Source organism: Microtus ochrogaster, chromosome 21 (genome assembly GCF_000317375.1).
Source record: "Microtus ochrogaster isolate Prairie Vole_2 chromosome 21, MicOch1.0, whole genome shotgun sequence".
Lineage (NCBI taxonomy): Eukaryota > Metazoa > Chordata > Mammalia > Rodentia > Cricetidae > Microtus > Microtus ochrogaster.
In genome coordinates this window covers 19,494,190-19,516,730 of record NC_022022.1, presented here as the reverse complement: position 1 = coordinate 19,516,730, position 22,541 = coordinate 19,494,190, and the positions used below count along the sequence as shown (strand labels likewise).

Sequence of the window (22,541 nt, the reverse complement as noted above, 5' to 3'; positions counted from 1 at the left end):
TTTTTTTTGTTTTTTCGAGACAGGGTTTCTCTGTGGCTTTGGAGCCTGTCCTGGAACTAGCTCTGTAGACCAGGCTGGTCTCAAACTCACAGAGATCGGCCTGCCTCTGCCTCCCGAGTGCTGGGATTAAGGCGTGCGCCACCACCGCCCGGCCAGGCTAATATTTTTGAAAGATGAAAGAAAACACTGGACTTCAAAGTGCTGACTGCCTGAAGAACATATCTTTGGAACTTGACTGTGGAGGCAAATGAACAGCCACAGAGCAGCTGGACCGCCAATTGTGTTACTCTAAACCACAGGGACCTCCATGTTCACAGATAAAGTCAGAAAACCCATCTGAGGAAAGCCACCGATACCACGGCGTTCAGTTACCTCAGCATGTCCATGCTGGCGTGTTACTATACGAAGAGCCGAGGAAAACATACAGCGTGGCTTCCCCAGCGAGTTTAGAGCACTTTATCATCCCTTCCCTGAGCAGGAAAAACAGAGATCACCCTTAAACAGCCAGTTTCCAGCCCAATTGTGCAGACAAGGAGCAGCTGTAAGCGGAGGTCTGAAGGGAAAACAGCCTGTGTGCATCGGGTCTCAAATTAGGTTACGTACCGTCCAGGGAAATCTCGTGTCCTTCGCGACATCTGGGATATTAAGCGGCTCCATCGTGTTCTTGACATACTGAGCATACATGTAATTGATTTTGCTTGCATCATGTTCCCTGCAGAAATAATAGATGTGAGTTCCTACTATGCAGTGGGGAAAGATGAGCACACAGGAACTAAACAAATGGGCTGTGGAGAACAGCGGAATCTACATCTTAATTTAAATTAAGTGTGTTAGATGATTACAGCTCAGTCATTAATCTAGATTGTCTGATAAAGCAAACACCCACACAGTTTGGACTGTCTAGAAGACCCTTCTAGTGGGGTCACATATCAGATATCCTGCGCATCAGATATTTCCATTAGAATTCATAACAGCAGCACAATTATAACTAAGAACGAGCAACAGAATAATTTTATGGTCGGGGGTCACAACACGAGGAACTGTATTACAGACGTGCAGCATTAGGAAAGTTAAGAACCACTGGTCTAGGGGGCTGGAGAGATGGCTCAGAGGTTAAGAGCATTGTCTGCTCTTCCAAAGGTCCTGAGTTCAATTCCCAGCAACCACATGGTGGCTCACAACCATCTATAATGGGGTCTGGTGCCATCTCTGGTCTGCAGGCATATGCACAGACAGAATATTGTATACATAATAAATAAATAAATAAATATTTAAAAAAAAAAGAACCACTGGTCTAGAACAAGGTCTAAGAATGTCCTCAATCATCCAATCACAAGTCAAACAGCCGGAACTTAAAAACATTTAATACGACATCTGAAAAACTTCTAAATCCAGAACGCGGTCAACACTGATAGGAGATCACTGGTATCGAATTTCACACCTGACTTCATGTGACTAATTGCAATTGATAGGTGGGCACACTGAAAATATTGTATGAATTACCTCCAGGCTATGTGTATGCAACAAATAAACTTCCTGGTTAGACTTACATACCAATAGATCTCATTTTATATATATACACAAATTTGTATACACACACACACACACACACACACACACACACACACACACAAATATTCTAGTATCTAAAAAGGTCCTGAATCAAACAGACATCTGGCCCAGGCATTCAGATAAACAATTCTCAACGTGCAATAGTGTAAAAGATCAGGTTTACTTTTTTGTGTCATTTAATGTAATATTTGTACTGATTCTCTCACTCCATGTTTTATTTTATCTGACCACAGAATGCCTAAGGTGTAGGACTCGTGCTTCCTTAATTGCTATTTTGTGAACCCCTTTGTCAATAAGACAATCTTTTACAAAAATTAAAATTAAAGGAAATGTCAAGAAGGCATAAAGGCATTTTAGGAGGTTCTCTCTAGTTATATCTTCCTCCTGGTGTGTGTGTGTGTGTATGTTTCTGTCTGATATGCCTATTTTAATTATAGTTTTACTACTGAAGAAACGGAAAATTAGTTGGTGATATTTTAAAATGAACATATGCTGTTATAACATACTGTACATATATTTCTATTCTTGTTCAAGGTATTGTACTCATACAATTCATTTAACAATGTAATGCATATTTCTAGTCCTTGAAAATTATTATTACGAACTGTTTAGGATAATAAGGAAATGCAGGTTAGTAGTTAATCACCTAGTATAATCAAACTTGTAGTCATAGCAGGTTTGTTTTCAAGGTCAAACAAAGATGTATTTTAGATAGACAGGTCATCTTTAAACACTTCAGAGATCTACAGAACATGGCATTTAAGATGTTTTAATAACCTAGGTTCTTCTTTTTTATGACAATGAATCATGTCTGCTTCTGGCAGCACCAATCTACTTCAGAGAAGATAATGGGCAGCAAAGAAACAACACATGGAGTTTACTTTCTTTGTGGTAAAAGTAAGCCACTGGGCAAGAAAATATCCCTGCCTCAACTTCTGACAGTATGCTGTCCTAATCAGACAAGCAGACTACAAAATATCTTGCTTCACAGAGAAGTCTGTTGGATATGCTGGGCCTGTAGGCCAAAGATGGATACCCCAACTTTGCAGAGGAACTTTGGTTGACTGTCCAGGCAGCCAGCTGTTTCTGTCATTGCTCACACTTTTTGGAAGTCGCTTGCTTGCACTTCCTGTTTACTTAGTTAATATTATTTCCTCTCAGGTCTCTGAGGGAGTTGAAGATTAGATAGCTATAGTTATAATTTACCAGACACAGAAAGTAAGTTATGATAGAAAGAAAATTAGGCACAAGACTTTAGGCTCACGAAGATAGAATATATATGAAATATTTTCTCTGAATTTATCATATGCAAATGGACTAGACATTGTTGATGTATTTATTGCCTGTACATACTGTATCTAGTTATTGTACTTATTGTATATAGCTTTCTTATATTTGTTATAGCCTTTTTTGTTTTAGACAAAAAGGGGACATATAGTGGCAGTTCAATTGTATTTTAATAAACAAAGCTTGCCTGAATATCTGAGAGTAAAACAGCCCCACTCATCAGCCTTATAGATCATGTAATGGTAACACACACCTTTAATCCCAGTAGCTACAATAGTTGCCATAGAAACCAGTTGGTACATGCCTTAAATCCCAGTGACGCACACCTTTAATCCCAGCCCTAGAGAAAATCATGAGACAGGAGGGGACAGCTCTCAGACAGTCTCATTATGAGATTCATGGAGGCAAGATGGCTATTTCAGACTGCTTTGCTTTTCGGGTCTTCAGGTTGAACCCCAATTTCTCTCTCTGAGTTTCTAATAATCGTGCTTTAATATGCCTTGGGCATGAGATACCTCCAGAAGTCACTGGTAAGTGAAAGCCCTCCCCGAGAAGGAGATTTCAGGGGTCCAGAAGGTACTGTGCACGCTTCCAAAGGAGGGCAGCAGCCAGCAATCCTACCTAGCTATCCTGCCTATGAACCACAACAGTGACCAGCATGGTGGGATAACCGGAAGGTACAGTAGTTGCATGAATACCTCAGCGGTACTAACAACTCTCTAAGTGGACTTAAGATCCACTCAATGAGAGGGAACTCATGCCTGGTACTGGAAACCAAGCCAACAACGCAGGGCTGGTGACATCATGGATCTTGTAGGAGAACCTGCAGTCGCTGTTCTACGATATCAGCATAACTTCTAACTACATTCTCAATATTTGTCCTTAGGCCATAGATGAATGTTGCTCTCACCCCTCAGGAAACTTCTTGCAACAGATGGAGACCATTACAGAAAAACCACAACCAATCCAATTGCAGGGTTGTGGAGCCCAGTTTTGACTGATCCATGTGTAACACAACTTCGGCACCTAAGGCTTGGGGATCACTGTGGAAGAAGGGTGGAGAAATTCTAAGAGCCAGCAGACCAGGAGCCAGTTCACTGAAGATTGTGTCTCTAGGAAATGTCAGCCGCTACGCCCATAAAGTCTCACCAACATGAACAAGGCTGACACCAATAGACATACTAATGTGAATGGAGGAAGTTCACAATGTCTCAATCCTATACAAAAAAATAAAATCTGTCGGCAACTAAGGAATGTTGAGAGGGGAAGAATAGTCCTCCCCAGGGAAGAGCACACAAACTGGCTATCCAATCCCAAATGGTCAGCCCTGAAAACATTTACATTCAAGTAACATGATACAGACTACGCAGGTTGTATTGCTGTATTTAGTTACGCACACACATATACACACACGCACACATGATGCACAGACATGCACACAACAACAACAAAAACAGAGGCCATGAATTTAAAAGAGATGGGGGAGGTGACGTGAGAAGGTTCAGGGGGAGGGAAGCGAAGGGGAACATGATGTAATTATATTAAAATCTCAAAAAATAAAAGAAATTATAAGATGTTAAAATAAAATATGAACCTTAAAAAAAGAGAGAGAGAGAGTTATTGGCCAGGGAGTCCAGAGAGGTCTCCAAAACAAGCCATCATAACTACACGGCTGAAGACACCATACACTTTCCCTTCACACAGAGAAGACTCAACCTGAGACTAAGCAGGACTCCCAGCTGGCTAACTTTCAGTGTCAGAAGGGGCTGTGCAGGCTGCTGGGCAACAGAAGACATCTGGGTCTGCTGAGTGCTGGACTCTCACGTGCAGCACAGAGCTTCAGGCAATACACCCCCAAGGCGCAACAGACAAAGGACTATCTTGGGGGTAACTACTTGATTTCTGGCTGAATCTGAGGCAGGCTCCACAGGAGGGGTTTTGATGCCTAGTACTGTAATTCAGGTCAGAAGTCCACAGTGAGGAAGGCATTGGGCTCTAGGGAAGAATTTACTTTTTAAAAAATTTATTCTTATTTTATGTGCATTGGTATTTTGCCTGCTCGTGTGTCTGTGTGAGAGCATCAGATCCCTTGGAACTGGAGTTATAGACAGTTATGAGATGCCACGTGGGTGCTGAGAACTCAACCTGTGTACTTTGGAAGAGCAGTCAGTGTCCTTAGCCTCTGAGCCATCCCTCCAGCCCTCTGCTATTGTTTTCTTAAATGATCATGCTGTCAAATTGCCCCTTAAATATTTATGTTTCTGCCCATAGACCTAGGCTGCTCTCGGTCTTCATCGGAGGTTTTTTTTAATGCAGCAAGCACTGCGGTGTTTTGAATGAGACTAGACCAAATAGGTTCATGAGTTTGAATACCTGGTCAGCTGGTTGTGGTTCTAAACCTCTGAGTTGTGACCGCTTTGGGGGTGGAATGACCCCTTCACAGGAGTTACATATCAGATATTTACGTTAGGATTTATAACTGTATGAAATAGTTATGAAATAGCAGTGAATAATTGCTATTATTTTAGCAATTATTCTGTATTATATTATACTGTATTAAAGGGTCACAGCATCAGAAAGTTTGAAAACCACTGGATTAGGTGTGCCATTGTTGGAAGAGATGTGTCACTGGGGTTGGGCTCTGAAGTTCCGGAAGACCTTTCTATTGGTTATGGTGCTCTCACAGCAACAGAAACCCTGATCAGGACAGCAGCAATCAACGTACAATTAATCCAAATGCTAAGAGGAAGAGGCTGATCGCTCTGCCCCTGTGGGACATCTTTATCACTCACCCCTCCCCACCAAGGCTCAGGCAATGTCCTGGAAGAGGGGGCAGGAAGAAAGGAAGAGCTGGAAGGTGGGCAAGGGTGCAGGGAAATGCTGTCTGGACATCACAGAGGTACTCTAATCATTGTCTCCTAGCAGCTCTGGTTACCCACACAAGAATTGCACAAACCCAGCCAGTTGCGATTCGGGCATAGCATGGGGAGGTGCTCCCCAGGCCCCGCTCCTTACTGAGAGCTATAGGCAGTAGAGAGTTGTTGGGAGTGAGAACCGTTACTCTTGGGTGGTGCTCCTCCTGGCAGGCTTCCCACGTCAATGGCCTCACACCAGTGGACATATGGGTGACACGAATTGGGCTCCGTGAGTTATTAAAGACAGCATAAAATCAGGAGGGCATTTTGGGGGACATATGGAAGAACTGGAGGACAGAAAGGGGGTAGGATCATATTTCACTGTATATATGCATGAAATTCTGAAGAATGAAGAACAATTTTAATTAGCAAAAAGGAAATACATGTCTTAGGAAAAGAACTTTTCTGGTTCTAAGTTTTCAAAATTCCAATACAGTGCCTGTCTACTGCCCTTTATAACCAGGCTGTATCGTGGGACAGTGATGTCATATGACATTCCACGACGACTCAGATATTTCAGTATTCTCTTTCTGTCTCATGTATTCTAACTTAACTGTAACATGGTCGATTAGAGCTCTATGCACTCCAAAGTATTGTGTATAAATGAAAAAGAATGAAAAGGACATTACAAATGTAGCAAAGGAAAAGATGAACAAGGAGCTTCCGGCATGATCTTGAAGGCAGGTGCTATTTGTATGACATTCAAGAAAGGTTGTAAGTATAGATTTGAGGCTAATTAAAAATAAAAACCCTTAAAACTACAAGGATTTTTTGCAAACAATAGCCTAGGGAAACAAAAACAAGAAACCATAAAAAAGAGAAAAAAACGAAGAGGTGGCTATCAGAAGAAGGAAGAACACCAGAAAAAGATGGCTTCGTATAAAACTCCCATAGCCTCATAAAAGAAACAGTAATAGAAACTATACTATTCTTTCCATTGTCATCACCAGTACGTTGATGGCAGGAGTCAGAAGAAACCCAAAACACCTAAGAAACTTGCCGGAGCCATAACTCGGAAACACCTGATGCAGAGGCATGTGTTCTCCTAAAGTTACATAACACCGTGGTAATTTCCTACTTCGTAAAGATGTTGATAAATTGCTTCCTGCACTCAATAAATACAGCGGGAACACCTGTTCCCCGGAAGGCATTCTCCACTAGGTGTGGGAGCAAAGCAAAGTACACAGGTCGGTCACCGTCGTCAGGAACTTGGGCTCTAGCAGGAAGCTGGGATGGAACGCTGGAGTCTTAGATGCATGTCCTCTTTGGACAGCGTCCAATGTAGATAAAACTGCATTACTATGCAACCTGGAGAGTCCCAGTCAACAGGATGACAGACGCTTATGTGGGACAACTTCTAGAATACTGATAAACGTGTGTTGTCCCCTTGGTCCCCTATTTAAGACTTGGTTGTGATAGGCAGGCCTCCATCTTTTTTGTTGAATGGAGAGAAGACACCTAAGGTGTGTGAGGCAGAAGGCAGCTGAGATCTTGGGCCATTTGGACAATTCCCCCAAGTACAACTTCAGACTCGACCTGCTAATCTCTGAGAATACCCAGGAGAAAGTAATGAGATTACATTCTTTTTAAACTTATACTTTTTAATTTTTTGAGAATTTCCTATATGGATATAGTCTCATCACGTCTCCCTCCCTTCTTTCCTGTCTAACTCCTCCTGTGTCGTCGTCCCCCCCCACCTACTCTCAAACCCATGACTTCTTCTTTAATTATTGTTGCTACATATGTGTATACAAATACAGCCTGCTAAGTCCATGTAGTGCTGCTCCTACGTGTATATTAGGGCTGACCACTCCGGGTTGCATAGCCTATCGGGGGCTTAGCCCTGGAGAGGAGAGATTCTCCTTTTCTTAGCAACCATTAATTGCCCATAGCTCTTCACCTAGGGGTGGGACCTTCTGATATTTCCCCCACCCATCCTGGCTGTCAACTGGTGTTACTATGCAGGTCTTATTTAGGTGACCATACTGTTGAGATCGTCGGCACAACTCCCCCGTCATATATGGAGGACACCATTTTTGAATTCTTGCTTAAGTTTTTTTTAATTTTGCAGGTTCATGATTCGCAGCTAAAACTAATCTTCCCAAATACTACTGGCAACAGAGCAAACATGCCGTGTGGAGAAGATGGGCGGACAGTATCTGAACAGATCAGTTTACGAAAGAAATGGGCATTACAGAAATGCTCACAAAGCTACCCAGGCTTTAAGAAGGGAAAAAGAAATAAGGAAAGAACGGTGGGGTAGAAAAATAAAAGAAGAACAACATAAAACACATTGCTGAAATGAGTGAGTTCTGCATGCGTTTGAGAAACATTAAATAGCCGCAGATTATCAAGAAAAAAAGTGGGTGGCTGAGCTCGCGTGCAGAGATGGCAGGGCAGCGGCAGCTGCAGCGAAGTGTTTGATGCAATGCCTCGTGCCATTTTGCTGGTACAGCCTACCAGAAGGCAAGATTTACGCTACGAGTCTGTGAATGAATGCGTGGAAGGTGTTTGTAAAATGAGGAACACCTGAAGAGAATGAATCCCAACAGCCCCTCCATCACATATGGCGCCCATCAGTTGCTGGCTTTCACTGACAGTCTGGCGGATCTAAACTGTCTTGTTTGGCCCCTTTACTCCCTTTCTTTCTTTTTACTTACACACTTTTTAATGATAGTTCAGGAAGACAATGTTCTTTAACAGTTGAGGTTGGTCCCAGGCCTTGAATCTGTTCGGATCTGCTTTACAGCAGCGAGTGCCCTAGCCCTTCGTGGGGGTGGGGGTGGCGATAAGGTTAGTTATGTCCTCCGGGAAAATCTTAGTGAAAAATAAATGTTCTGGAAAAAAATAATAATGAAGTGGATGTTTCTGGACAAAAATGTTTGGCCAGATAGAATAGACAGTGGAGGCTTTCAAAGCGTAATACAATGAATACAGACGTCATCCCTTGTATAACAGAAATACCATGGTGGCCTTAAGAAATGCCTTAGAGTTAAAGCTGTAGGAAGAGCGTGCGGCTGATGTTTCAGTTCCTGAGCACGAGAGCCCACTTTCGAGGTCAAGCCTCCTAGAGCTGTTCAAGACCAAGCCCAACAGGCCATTAAATCAAGACGGTTCTTCTGAGATCCATCCTTCTACAGCCAAGAAACTTGAGCTAGCGGGCTCCCCAACAGCCCGGCGAGGCTTTCCTTAGACTTCACAGCTAACACATGAGCACGCCTCCTTCCTTTGTTCTTTCCCCCATCCCGCAGACCACAGACTGGCTAAGACAGTCATGCTGGCCTGGTGGCCCCGCAACAACCTCCCCCATCTCATTCTCCCTTTGATTTTCCCGGAGTGTGCTCCCTAGTAAACCCCACATATTTAAAAGGGTCTTGGCCTCTCCGTTTGGAAGGGCCTGGCCAAGTCCTACATTTAAACATTTGCAGAGTAGATATCAACAGAGTGCGTGACAGAAAATTCCTGAGAAAGTGGGGGGGGGGGGTCGGGGAATTGAGGAAGACAAGCCTTTCCGAATTTCAGAAGTCCATGGTGCAGGTTGATGTAAACCAAAACCACACCCAGGACAGTGGTTGCAGAGGCTACTTGGAAGGTTTTTGAAGAAGTTTTATGTGCATTAGGCTCTTTTGAGCCTTCCTGCAATTCTATCATTACAGAGGAAGATGCTGAGTCATCAGGGGTTAAATAACTTGCACAATAGTTAGTAAATGACACCCTATGTTCTACACTATATTCTCCATTCCGCCACTGGAGGACCAGCTACTTCGGCATTAGAGATTTTCTTCAATTGAACTATATTTGTATTTTCAAATTTAACAATCAATAGCAAGTACTAGCTAATATATACATTATATATATATATATGTATGCACACATGTATATATATATATAGTATATTCCAAGATTAATTTGAAGGAGCAACTCTATGTTTTTCTCATTACATAATTAAAAGGCACATTTATTTTTAAAAACATAAAAATCACCTAAATGGAATGATAGGACTAAAATATCTAATTAAAATAAAGGGTTAACACAAACTCCAGCATGAACTCAGTATCACGGCACAGAAAGAAAACCGCCCACCGTTTGGAAATGTCCCCCACTTCTGGACTCTAGAGTAATAAGCCAGTTCCCAAGAACTGACTAGCCTCACCCCCACTAATGTGACTATTCTGATGATGACAGACAGGGTTCACCAGAATAGTTGTTTATATTTTGATATCTAACATTTCAAAGCCGTGATCTATATATTCCTTAAACATATAAAATAGGATAATCTAAAGCAGCCATGAATTTTTACCCGTTATTTTCTTAGACAGGGTCTCCAGTCCATGCTGGCTCTGAACCCTCTGTGGAGCTAAGGTGACTGTACACTCCTACCACCTCACCAGCCCCATCTCTGGAGTGCTACAATTGCACATGTGCAGCTGCACCTGGCTTATGTGGTGTGGTCCGTCAAGCCCGGGGCTTTGAGCATGCTTGGCTAGCACTTTATCAACTGAGTTGCATCCCTAGCCTCAAGACCCATCATTTTGAATCAATAGGTAAGAGCTTGAAATGAAAATGATTGATTTAAACTATTAACCTAAAGTGTATGGCACTTCATCTCGTGGATGAGTTCTGAACTATTGAAGTGTTTAACACTGAGAAGTAGAGAGTACCAAATCACTGTACCGTAGGTAAACAATGCTAGAAGCAAAATAATTGACTATTAAACAGCAGGTATCAATATCAACTTAACGCTTAAGTTATAAAACATCTTTTAGAGTTCACTTTTCATAAAGTTAAGCCAGATATCTAATTTTAAATAAAAGCCATTTTAAATAAGCTTTTTCATGTTTTTTCTAGGTTTTTTTTTGTTTTTTGTTTGTTTTTGTTTTTTTTGAGACATGGTTTATCTGTAGCTTTGGTGCCTGTCCTGGAACTAGCTCTTGTAGACTAGGCTGGCCTCGAACTCACAGAGATCCGCCTGCCTCTGGGATTAAAGGAGTGCGCCACCAACTCCCGGCCACTTTAAATATTTTTATCTAGTGAATGGTCTTTCACTGCACCGTCAGAATAAAGGCGAACTTTGAAACGACAGGCTGACATAAACTACTGATAATGAATGGTTTCCATGACCATAATACTGCTTTAAAAATCAGTTACAATTTATGTCTTTTAAAAGAATCACACTAGCATATTTATTCCTTATAAAATACTTTAGAAATGACCTAGATGGCACATAATTATAAATGGTAAGATATTGTACAGAGGACTTATCAAAAAGAAAAAAACCCATCAATCTTACTTTTGCTGCTTGAAAAATGTGTGTTCACCAGCAGAGGTCGCTATTACACAAGACACTAGGTTTGTCCAGCTAGCACTAGATAGTAGAAGATATTGTTTGAATTTGCAATAAAAATTAAAATGTCAATATAAAAATTTAATTACACAGTTACATGCTATGGCAGAAGTACAAAAAAGTAAGCTTAGATGACTTGTTTTATATTTTTAACAAACATCATATGATTCATTTTTGTCCTGTGGAGACGAAGGCATGCTTGCTCATATTTATATATAGTAACAAAAGCAATGAAGTAGCTACAGCCTCACAAAATCAAATTATATCTACAGCTTTTAAGAAATGGCAAGTATAATAAATGCCTAAGAATTTCTGGCACCTTGTCTTGGTGAATTTCCATTCTTCAGGATATCCTAGCACTTAAGAGAACAATATAGTTTTTAGGTGTGGGTGAAAAATAATATGAGTGAGAACATTTAGTAGTTTTCCCTAAATCCACTTCAAACTCTTCCAGAAAGCACTTGCTAGGCTGAAATAACCGCACCTGCATCCTCCATCACACAAATGCAGTAATAGCACAGTCAGAGCAATTAACAGAAAAGTGAGCACGCATTTAAACACTACAGAAAGTAACTGAATGCGTAGATCTGGTTTGATCCAGCCAGTGGGGAACAAAGATTGCTAAGATTATGATCATCAGCCTCTGCCTGTTATTAGGTAAATTCTCATGGCTGATTTCAACTCAGAATAGATTTACAGAAAGAGGTTGCCAGGAAGCTATGGTATTTCCATATATGCCAACAAAAATAATAATTGAAGAACAATACTTGTGGGTGTTCACTGAATGACTTCATAATAACATAGAATAGAACAAAACAATAGACTTGTACCAATTAAAGTATTGTTTGCTATAGGAAATAATTCTTAAGTATATATAGTGGAAAAGTCTTGCATAGTAACTCCACAAGAACATTCTGAGAAACCAAATAATCTTCGCAGGGAAAAAAACCCCTTATATACCTTAAACTAGTAACAAGGCGATTGTTTAGCAGCACAATATCCTGTGGTAAAGACAAAAGGAGAAGCTATTTTACCTTGTTAAAGCATCAGACGATGTTCCTAACTCCTCACACTCCATGTGGAACACACTAGAGAAGGAGTCCTGGAAACAAACAGAAGGACAGCGCAGGTTGAGACATTTGACACGGTAATGAAAGCAACCACACCACACACATCTGCTGTGCGACACTGATGATGCCACCTGGTTGAACACATTTCCCATATTCTTGACTAACTGGATCCAAGCACGAACTCACAACATCCTCACAGATGCCTTCTGTCACTAAAGGCTCATAGCATTCTCATTTTACTGGTAGAGAGATTTTTGAGTACACACCGCTGCTGCTTTTTGAGAATACACTTTTGCTGCACTTTCTTTATGGATATGTTCGTATGTGTGCATGTGTGTGTTCGTGTGCATGTGTGTTCATGAGTGTGTATGTGCAAGTGTGTGTTGATGTGCTCGTATGTTCATGAGTATGTGAGTGTATGTGTGCACGTGTATTTATGAGTGTGTGAGTGTGCATGTGTGTGATTGTGTATGTGGTTATGAGTGTATGTATGTGTGCATTGGTGTGCCTATGTGTTTATGAGTGTATGCATATGCCAGTTTGTGTGTTCATGTGTGCATGTGTTCATATGCATGTGTACTCATGTGTGTGCGTGTATGTGTGAGAGAAAGAGAAAGACACAGAGAAAGAGAGAATGTGTGGAGGCCAGAAGACATCCTCTCTGGTGTCATCTTCGGGAATGTTGTCAATCTCCTTTAACCTGGAGCTCACTAGCTGACTGACAGACGATCCCTAAGGATCACCCTGCCTCTGCCTCCCCAGCACTGGAATTGCTTGCACCAACATGTTGGCATTGCTCTGGGGCTTCTGATATCTAATTCAGGTCATTAAGTTCTCAAGGAAAGCCGGGCGATGGTGGCGCACGCCTTTAATCCCAGCACTCGGGAGGCAGAGACAGGCGGATCTCTGTGAGTTCGAGACCAGCCTGGTCTACAGAGCTAGTGCCAGGACAGGCTCCAAAGCCACAGAGAAACCCTGTCTCGAAAAACCAAAAAAAAAAAAAAAAAAAAGTTCTCAAGGAAAGAGCTTTGCTGGCTCGGCTATTTCCTCAGCCCAAAGAAGTCTTTCCTAAAGAGTTATACCATTTGGAAATATTTTACAAGAGCAATAGAATAATTATGAAGACCTAGTAATATCAGAAATTAGTTTTACATGATATCCAAAACAAAATTCATATTGCTCCATGATGCACTTACAAATGAATGAAGAGAAATTGGAAGAAAACACAAACATAAGAAAATAAAAGTATAATCCAGGAGTGGAAGAATTGAGTACATTTTGGGTGGGCTTACCTCATGTTGAAGTAGTTTTAAACACAAATAATTGTAATATCACCTAAACTAATTTCTTGTCCAAACTCAATAATGTATGTTTTCTAAAGAGAGCAGAGTATAATTCTAGCCATACTGTTGAGCTGAGAGTCACACTGACCTAAACCAGCTTGTTACCTATTAAAAACTCCTTTGCCCATTAATAAAGTGAGATTTAAGTTTGTTAATAAATGACTGTTTCCACAGAAAACGTTTTAAAATTAAAAGCTAAAGAGTGGGCCAGAAAAGGAAAATGATAAGTTGGCATATTAAATTAATGAATTCAGACCTGAACTTTAAAAAGCTAGCAACTATTTTGTAATCATTTTATATTAAATCATAACTGATTAGAAATATGAAATAGTGGCTCTCCATGAAAATACTGATTCTTGTTTTGGTATAATGAATTTTTATTTGGTAAACTATTAATAGAACTTTATTCTAATCAATGCATCCATTCTAACATATAATAATTAAGAGGATAATGAATTATCTTAATATCTAAGCCAATTAAAATTTTCAAATGACTGAATGTCTTTTATTATTCTACTTCTACCAGCAATGTCAGCTCTAACTTATAAGTGAATTGCAAGTGACCCACTCAAGTGATAGTAGCATTCACCTTTCCTAATAACCTTGGACTATAGGAAGCACAACTCTCACCATAAGGAATATTCCACTGGCCCATACAGTTAGGAGGATAAAATCTGCAAAAGGAAAACTGGGGCAGGCTTGTGTTCTGACTTTCAGGGAAGCACAAGGCAGAAACTCCACACAGCATTCAAGTACAGAGAGCCAGCCCTATGGGGGCGCTCCAGCTCTCTCACTGGGAAAAGCTTCCTGACAATATAGATGACTGCCTGAAACCTGTGAATTAAACAGTGAGTCACTTCCTATTGTTGGGAAATGATGTAGGACTTACAAATACCTTTAATTCCACCCATCTAGACTATCTGGCTTCTAAATAATTTCTGGTTAGGAAGAAATGGACTCAGAATGTGAGTCTATCTGGTTTAGGGACCAGGGCAACATAGCTCTTGATGGCTTAGTTGGCACACTGCAATAACAAGATGTTTCCCCACTGAGACAGAGCAGCCACTGGCAGGGGCAGCACACAGACATCCATGGTCAGTGGCAGGGCACCGAAGGCTCCTGCCACCTTCACCACCCCACTTCAAACACACTTCACCCTTGTATTGGTTTTGCATAAATGCTCATATACAGTTGGAGCTGGGGTGGATTCTAAGGCAAAAATTGGGTTTGAAAAGCAGAAGGTGCTTTTGAGAATGTCTCCATCTTGCAAAGCCAGTCATCCTCTGTACTCACAGAGCAGTCTTCATCCACGATGAATATGGTGCACTTCTGCACCTGCATGAAGGAGATAATGGTCGCAGCTATCTTCTTCAGAATCACTTCTAATGACTGCTGCTCTTCAAAGATTAAGCTAGCAAGGTCAAGCAATACCTAGACGAGAAAAGGGGACCGTTTATGATGTAGTTGTGTGTAGAATAATGATGCAATGGGTCAAAGGTTGTTCATGAGCAAGTTCCCACTCAAGGATTAAATCTGTGGCCGTGGAGCTAATGCAACTCTGCACAGACCGTTAATAAAGTCAGTATAGGTACTTAGGCTAATGTAATCGGTTCCTAATTCTTGGAGGTCAAATAAAAACAACAGAGGTAAGCCTCCCCAACAGATGAAAAGACATGGAAGACAAAATAACAGATCTTGAAGACAAGGTAGAAGAAATGAGCAGCTCACCAAAAGAAAATGTTAACTCAAAAACAAAAAGGAAAAGAAGCAAAAAACATCCGTGAGTCATGAATTCTGGGACACTATGAAAGGAACAAGTATACAAATAATATGTATACGGGGAAGAGAAAAAACCCAAGTCAAAGGCACAGCAAATATTTTTAACAAAGTCAAAGAAGAAACACTCACTAACTCTTAAAAAAAATGCCTATCAAGGCAAAATAAACATAAAGAATACCAATTAGACAGAAGCCAGAAAAAAAACTCCCTATGTCACACAATAAGCAAAATACTCAATGGACAGAACAAAGAAAAGATACTAAAACCTAAAATAGAAAAGACCAAGTCATTCTGAAAGACACAGACATCAGCCCATATGACTATACCCAGCAAAACTATCAACCACAATTGATGAAGAAAGAAAAACGTTTCATGATTAAAAACAATTATCTGTCCACCAGCTCTATAGAAGGTTCTAAAAGAAAAGCTTAGGTCTGAAGAGAAGGCTAACTGTGCCAAAGAGGAAAATGGAACAATGAAACAATAGGAAATAATGACTTTATATTAATAACTCTTAATATTAAAGGTCTTAATTTCCCAATAAAAAGATGCAGATTAACAGATTGGATTAGAAAACAAAACCCATCTTTCTATTGCATCCAAGAACACACCTCACCACCAAGGTCAGAGACATCACCTCAGGGTAAGAGGATGGAAAAAGGTTTTCCAAGCAAATAGAATCATGAAGCAAACAGGTGTAGATATTTTAATATCTAACAAAATAGACTTCAAACCAGTACTAATCAGAAGAGACAGGGAAGGACATTCAAAATCATTAAAAAAAATACATAAAAAAGAAATTATATTTCTAAACTTTCAGGTACCAAACACAAAGGCATCCAAGTTCATAAAAGAAACAAAACTACAACCAAAATCATATATTGACCTTAACACAGTGATAGCTGGTGACTTGAGTATACCACTTGCACTAATGAACAGGTCATTTAGACAAAAACTAAACCAAAAACTCTGGATTTAAATAACATCATAGATCAAATATACCTAACATATCTGTAGAACATTGCAACCAAATAATAAGAAATATACTTTCTTCTCATTTGCCAATGGAACTATCTTCAAATTTGGTAAAATATTAGAAACAAAGTAAATCTCAAAAGATACCAAAAAAAAAAAAACCCAAAACAAAAAACCCTAAAATAACACCATCTTGATCTGAATGAGAATGGCCCCATAGACTCATGCATTTGTATGTCTCGTCCCTGGTAGGTCAACTGTTTAGGGAAAGATTAGGAGGAATGGCCCTATTGAGGAAACATGGCCTTGTTTGAGGAGGTGTGTCACTGGGGGTGGGTTCTGATGTTTCTAAAGCCCATGGCAGGCCTAGTCTCTTTCTCCCCTCCCTCCCTGCTGCCTACAGACAGGACAGGATGGACCCCACTGCTCCAGATACTGCCCTGAAGACACCTGTCTGTCTCCCACCATGCTCTCTGCCGTAATGATAATAGAGTAACCCTCTGAAATGGTAAGCAAGCCCCCAATGAAGTGTTTTCTTTTGTAAAAGTTTTATAAGGTCCTGGTGTCTCTTCACAGTAACAGAACAGTAACTAAGACACATATCCTGCATCCTATCTGACCACCAAAGATTAAAGCTGGATACCAACAACAGAAGACATGACAGAAAGCATACAAGCTCATGGAAGCTAAACAACTCACTGCAGAATAAAAACTAGATCGAGACAGAAATCAAGAAGGAAATATAAAACTTTTTTTAAATTTAAAGATTTAAAAGATTTTTAAAATTGAATGAAAATGAAAACGTAACATACTCAAACCTATGGGACATAACAAAGGTAGTTAAGAGGTAAAAGTTAAAAGGTAATTAAGAGGTCAAAAGGTAATCTAAGAGGCAAGTTCATAGCACTAACTGCCTATACTTTTTAAAGGGAGAAATCTCACATTAATAACTTAATATCATACTTGAAAACTCCAGAAAAAACAGAAGACTACAAAGATCTATAAAACAAAGACTTGATTCTTTGAGAAAGTGTACAAGACTCACAAATCTTTAGCCAAATTAAACAAAGGACAGAGAAATATCCAAATTAATAAAATTAGAGATAAAAAGGGATATTATGACTGACATCAAGGAAATCCAGAAAATCACAGGACTATAGAAACTATATATGCATACTATTGAAACCTGTATTCCAAACTGGAAAAAGCTAAAAGAAATGGATGAATTTCTTAACATATATGGTCTACCAAAGTAAAATCAAGATGAAATAAATAATTTAAAGAGACTCATAATCCTAAATGAAATAGAAGCAGTAATTTAAAATCTAACTGAAAAAAGCCCAAAGCCAGATGGGTTCAGAGAAGAATTGTACCAGACCATCAAACTAATGCCAACATTCCTCAAATTATTCTGCAAAACACAAACTACAGGGACATTACTTAATTCTTTTTACAAAGCCACTATTTCCATGATACCAAAACCATTAAGACCCAACAAACAAAAAAGAAAATTATAAGTCAATATCCCTTATGAACATAGATGCAAAAATTCTCAATAAAATACTCATGAATTGAATTCAAGAGCATGTCAAAAGATTATCCATCATAATAAAGTGACCTTTATTCCAGGGATGCAGGACTAGTTCAGCATATGTGAGTCAGTAAAGTCATTCACAAAATAAAAGGACTCAAGGACAGACACCACATGATCATTTCAACTAGACTAGGGATACAAGGGACATAACATAATAAAGGAAATTTATAGTGAGCCCACAGCCAAATTAGCATAAACAGAGAAAGCTCCCAGCATTTCCATTAAAACAAGGAACAAGACAAAGTCCACTCTCTCCATTCCTATTCGATGTGGTACTCGAAGTCTTAGCTAGAGCAAAATGAAAACTGAAAGAGCTCAAGAGGACACAAATAGAAAAGGAAGAAGCCAAAGTATTCTTCTCTGCAGATCATATGGTTTTATGCATAAAAGACCCCAAAGACTCTACCAGGAGACTTCTATAGCCGATAAACACCTTCAGCAAAGTAGCAGGACATAAAATTAATACACAAAAATGAGAAGCCTTCCTGTATACAAATGGCAAACACTCTGATAAAGAAATCAATGAAACAATCACCTTTCACAAAAGCTTCAAAAACAAATGCCTTGGAATAACCTGAAACGAGTAAGAGACATCTTTAATAAAAACTTTAAGACACTTGTTGGGGCTCTCCAGCTAAGGGCTCCATTCCACCCTCTGATCTCACTCCTCCCATTCCAAATCCTGCCCCTGAGAAGTCCACCAAAAACCAGCCCCTCCCTGGGGCTGCTCAAGACTATGCCTGCAGGCTATATAAGACCTGGTAGCCATATTTGCCAAGTGATTCCTTCCCTGCCTTCCCAAAGGCCACCCAGGAGTTGTTTTGCTCTGCTCAGATTAAACCTGGATTTACTAATGTACTCTAATCTGAATTATTACATTGGCGGTGACATTACTACCAGGGGATTTAAGCTTTCCAACACTGAAGAAATTGAATAAAACATGAGAGGGTGGAAAGATCTCCCACGCTAATGGATTGATAGGATTAATACTGTGAAGATGGCTATCTTACCAAAAGCAAACTACAGATTCAGTTATAATTCCCATCAAGATCCCAAACAATTCTTGACAGAAACTGGAAAAAAAATCTTCCAGATTTTTTCTCAGAGAGAGAGAGAGAGAGAGAGAGAGAGAGAGAGAGAGAATGAAATAGGATAGCTAAAACATTCCTAAATAATAACTGTATCACCATTCCAACATGTGTTTAACTAAGTTCCCAGCAGCATTATTTGTCACAGCTAAAACCTGGAAACAACCTAAAATGTCCCTTGAGCGAAGAATGAATAAGGAAAATATGGTACATTTACACAATGGAGTACTACACAGCAGAAAAAAATAATGACATCTTGAAATTTGCAGGCAAATGGATGGATCTAGAAAACATCATTTTGAGTGAGGTAACCCAGACCCAGAAAGACAATTATCATATGCACTCACTCATAAGTGCCTTTTAGACATAAAGCAAAGAAAAGCCAGCCTATGATTGACAACCCCAGAAAAACTAGACAACAAAGAGGACCCTAAGAGTGACTTACATGGATCTAATGTACATGGGCAGTAGAAAAACCACACTTCAAGGCAGTCCCAGTACCAGAAAGATCTGGTCAACACAAAACAAACTTCTTGTGGTATGTGTGTACTTTTTGTTTTTGAAAGAGATGAGGGAGGGAGGGAAAAAGGGAGGAAGAGAGGGAGGGGAAGGGGGGAGGGAGGAGGGAGGGAGGGAGGGAGGAAGAGAGAGAGAGAGCATGAAACTGGGTGAATAGGGAGCTGAGAAGGGTTTGGGAAGAGTCGAGGAGGGGAAAGATATGATCCAAATATATTTTGTGGGAAAAGAAATTAAGTTCCCTTTGAGCCTTTCTAAGTATTATCTTTCACTTCTGGATGGCATGGAAGTCTTTCCAGAATCTCATGAAGAATTTATATGATGAGGGACAGAAAGAATTTTTTTCCAGAAGATTTACTGCATGAAGCACCACTCTTACTGAGGTTGGGAATTCAGTAAGGTCGACTGGAGGAGGGAGATATCAGAGAAGTGAAATGAACTATGGGAGCATACAGCACGAAAAGACAAACAGGGAGACAAGCATGCTTCCTGAAGGCCGTCGGTGGTGGCGCACGCCTTTAATCCCAGCACTTGGGAGGCAGAGGCAGGCGGATCTCTGTGAGTTCGAGACCAGCCTGGTCTACAAGAGCTAGTTCCAGGACAGGCTCCAAAGCCACAGAGAAACCCTGTCTCGAAAAACAAAACAAAACAAAACAAAACAAAACAAAACAAAACAAAAGAATGCTTCCTGAGCAGAGGCAAGCCCACAAAGCCTCCTGCTGCTAAACAGCTTGGTCCATGATACAGTACGGGGGGGGAAGGGACGCGGTGTTGATACAGTACAGGGGACACTGTTGATACTGGACAGCGGGGATGTGGTGTTGATACCGTACAGGAGGACGCTGTGTTGATACAGTACAGGGGGATGTGGTGTTGATACAGTACAGCAGGGATGCGGTGCTGATACAGTAGGGGGGACGCAGTGTTGATACAGTAGGGGGGACACAATGTTGACACAGTACAGGAGGACATGTGTTGATACAGTAGGGGGGATGTGGTGTTGACACAGTGGGGGGTGGCAGTGTTGCTGCAGCACATTGGTAAGGTTAGGACTGAAATGAAAGATGGTGAGATAAGAGAAGGAAATGTGGAGAATTCTACAGTTTAAGACAACTGAATAACTCATATTTTATTAGCACTGGGCCTTCCTTCCTTCTTTCCTTCCTTCTTTCCTTCCTTCCTTCCTTTCTTTCTGTGCTAGGATTGAACTTAGGGCTTCACCCAGGATAGTCAAGTGACCTGCCATTGAGATGTAGTCCCTGACATAGCATTAATTCTGAGAAGAGAAAATAGAGTGTGGAGAAGGTCATTATGTAAAAAATAATAGAAAAGGATTATACAGAACTGAAGGCTGTCTTAAATCTCCAGTCTTAACAAGATGACCTGACATATAGGCATGGAAATAAAAAGAGACCTTGTGAAACTAACTTATGAAACAATGACAAACATTAAAAGCTTAGCAATACAAAATAATACACTACTAAAATATAAAACAAGGCACATAAAACATAAATAACATGAAAAATACATTATAGGTTGTACGTTTCCCTATAATAGACAAAACATCTGTGAAGAGTCGAGCAGCAGAGCATCAGTGCTAGTCACAAGACAAAGCACAGAGAAACTCAGCTTTCCAGCTCACAGGGTCACAGCAACCAGAGTGGTGCAGGGGGAAAACAGGCATTTCATACATGCGAAGATTCCCAAGGCTTACCTCATCAATACTGTTCTTAAACACTAGACTGATAACACACCGAAACAGAACGGGGTTAACGTGAACAAGAAGTTGAGAGATCCAGAAAACAGAATTTTTCTAAGAGAAACCTGAAGGCAAGTTGCCTGGTGCTGTATGTACAGGCACAGAAGAGGTAGTTTAGGGTGACAGGAAATATGGAGATCCATAATTGGGACATCTTAGGAAAAGAAGAACCCTAGAAAGTGTGTGAGAGTTAGGATGGGTGAGGGGCAGGAACACGAGATTTCATTAGAGCAAACAGTCCAAGAAACGAAGGAAGGAATTAAGAAATGTAGGGGGAAACTAAAAGTTAGATGGCAAAAGTAATACAGATATGTATATAGAGTAATTACAAATTAAAATTAACAGAAGCAAAACTTAAGAAAAGATCATCATGACTATAGATCAATACATATATTAGCAAGTTCTGTAACAAATAAGAAAAAGAATCCAGATAGCAGATCCAAAAAGTAGGATTGGGAAAGACGCAAGGAAGACCAAAGATGCTAGGAAGACCAAAGATGCTAGGAAGACCAAAGATGCTAAGGTGTTCCTTTAGTAAGCTATGGGATGGAGGGATGGCTGCAGTTGAGAATAACAACTCAGGGCTTTATTTAATGACACACATTCAAGCATCTAAGTCTCTCAAAGACCACTGTCTAGCAGTGATGGAGCTTTTGAACATGGAAAATGGAAAAGGAAACGACTATCAGAAAGAAGCAAATCAAATAGTTACAAAATCAAATTGTATGAATTGAATTTCAATTGGGTGCATTCAGGATTTGGATAAAAACATAAATGTCTTTAAAAACGAGCTTCGGGCGGTCTTCAGAAATCCCCGAATTACCTGGTTCCTTTTGTTCTCCAGCAGTGACGTCTCGTAGAGTTGAGCATTGTGAAGAACAATACCGCAAAATGCCAAATAGGCAGCGAAGTCCTAGAGCGGAGACAAAAGCGGCCAGATTGGGGCTGCTTGTGAAACTGCCCAGAACCATTGCCAGAATCAGAAAAGTGCTTGCGGTTGAAATAAATGTTAAACGTCAAAATGTAGATGCCTGCTATGCTTAAAATTAGGAACTCAGGCAAACTGACAGCCAGATAAATGGCACCTCTAGTGGAAAGGCATTGAGACGACAATTTTGCATAAAGTTGCAATTTTCTCTATACAGGATTTGGTGTAGAGTCTACATGATACTAAGATTCAAGCCTACATGCCGGGCGGTGGTGGCGCACGCCTTTAATCCCAGCACTAGGGAGGCAGAGGCAGGCGGATCTCTGTGAGTTCGAGACCAGCCTGGTCTACAAGAGCTAGTTCCAGGACAG

The 22,541-nt window shown here is 40.4% G+C and overlaps 1 protein-coding gene across 1 annotated transcript in view; it reads right to left on the bottom strand.

Annotated features, from left to right (window-relative positions):
- Pde5a (phosphodiesterase 5A) overlaps positions 1–22,541 on the bottom strand; it is a 125,695-nt gene that overhangs the window by 56,594 nt on the left and 46,560 nt on the right. The window contains exons 5-8 of the mRNA XM_026783945.1: positions 22,066–22,155; positions 14,825–14,962; positions 12,153–12,220; positions 604–712 (exon numbers count right to left, since the gene is read on the bottom strand). Of these exons, the coding sequence (XP_026639746.1) occupies positions 604–712; positions 12,153–12,220; positions 14,825–14,962; positions 22,066–22,155 (405 nt within the window). The remainder of the gene's footprint in view (positions 1–603; positions 713–12,152; positions 12,221–14,824; positions 14,963–22,065; positions 22,156–22,541) is intronic.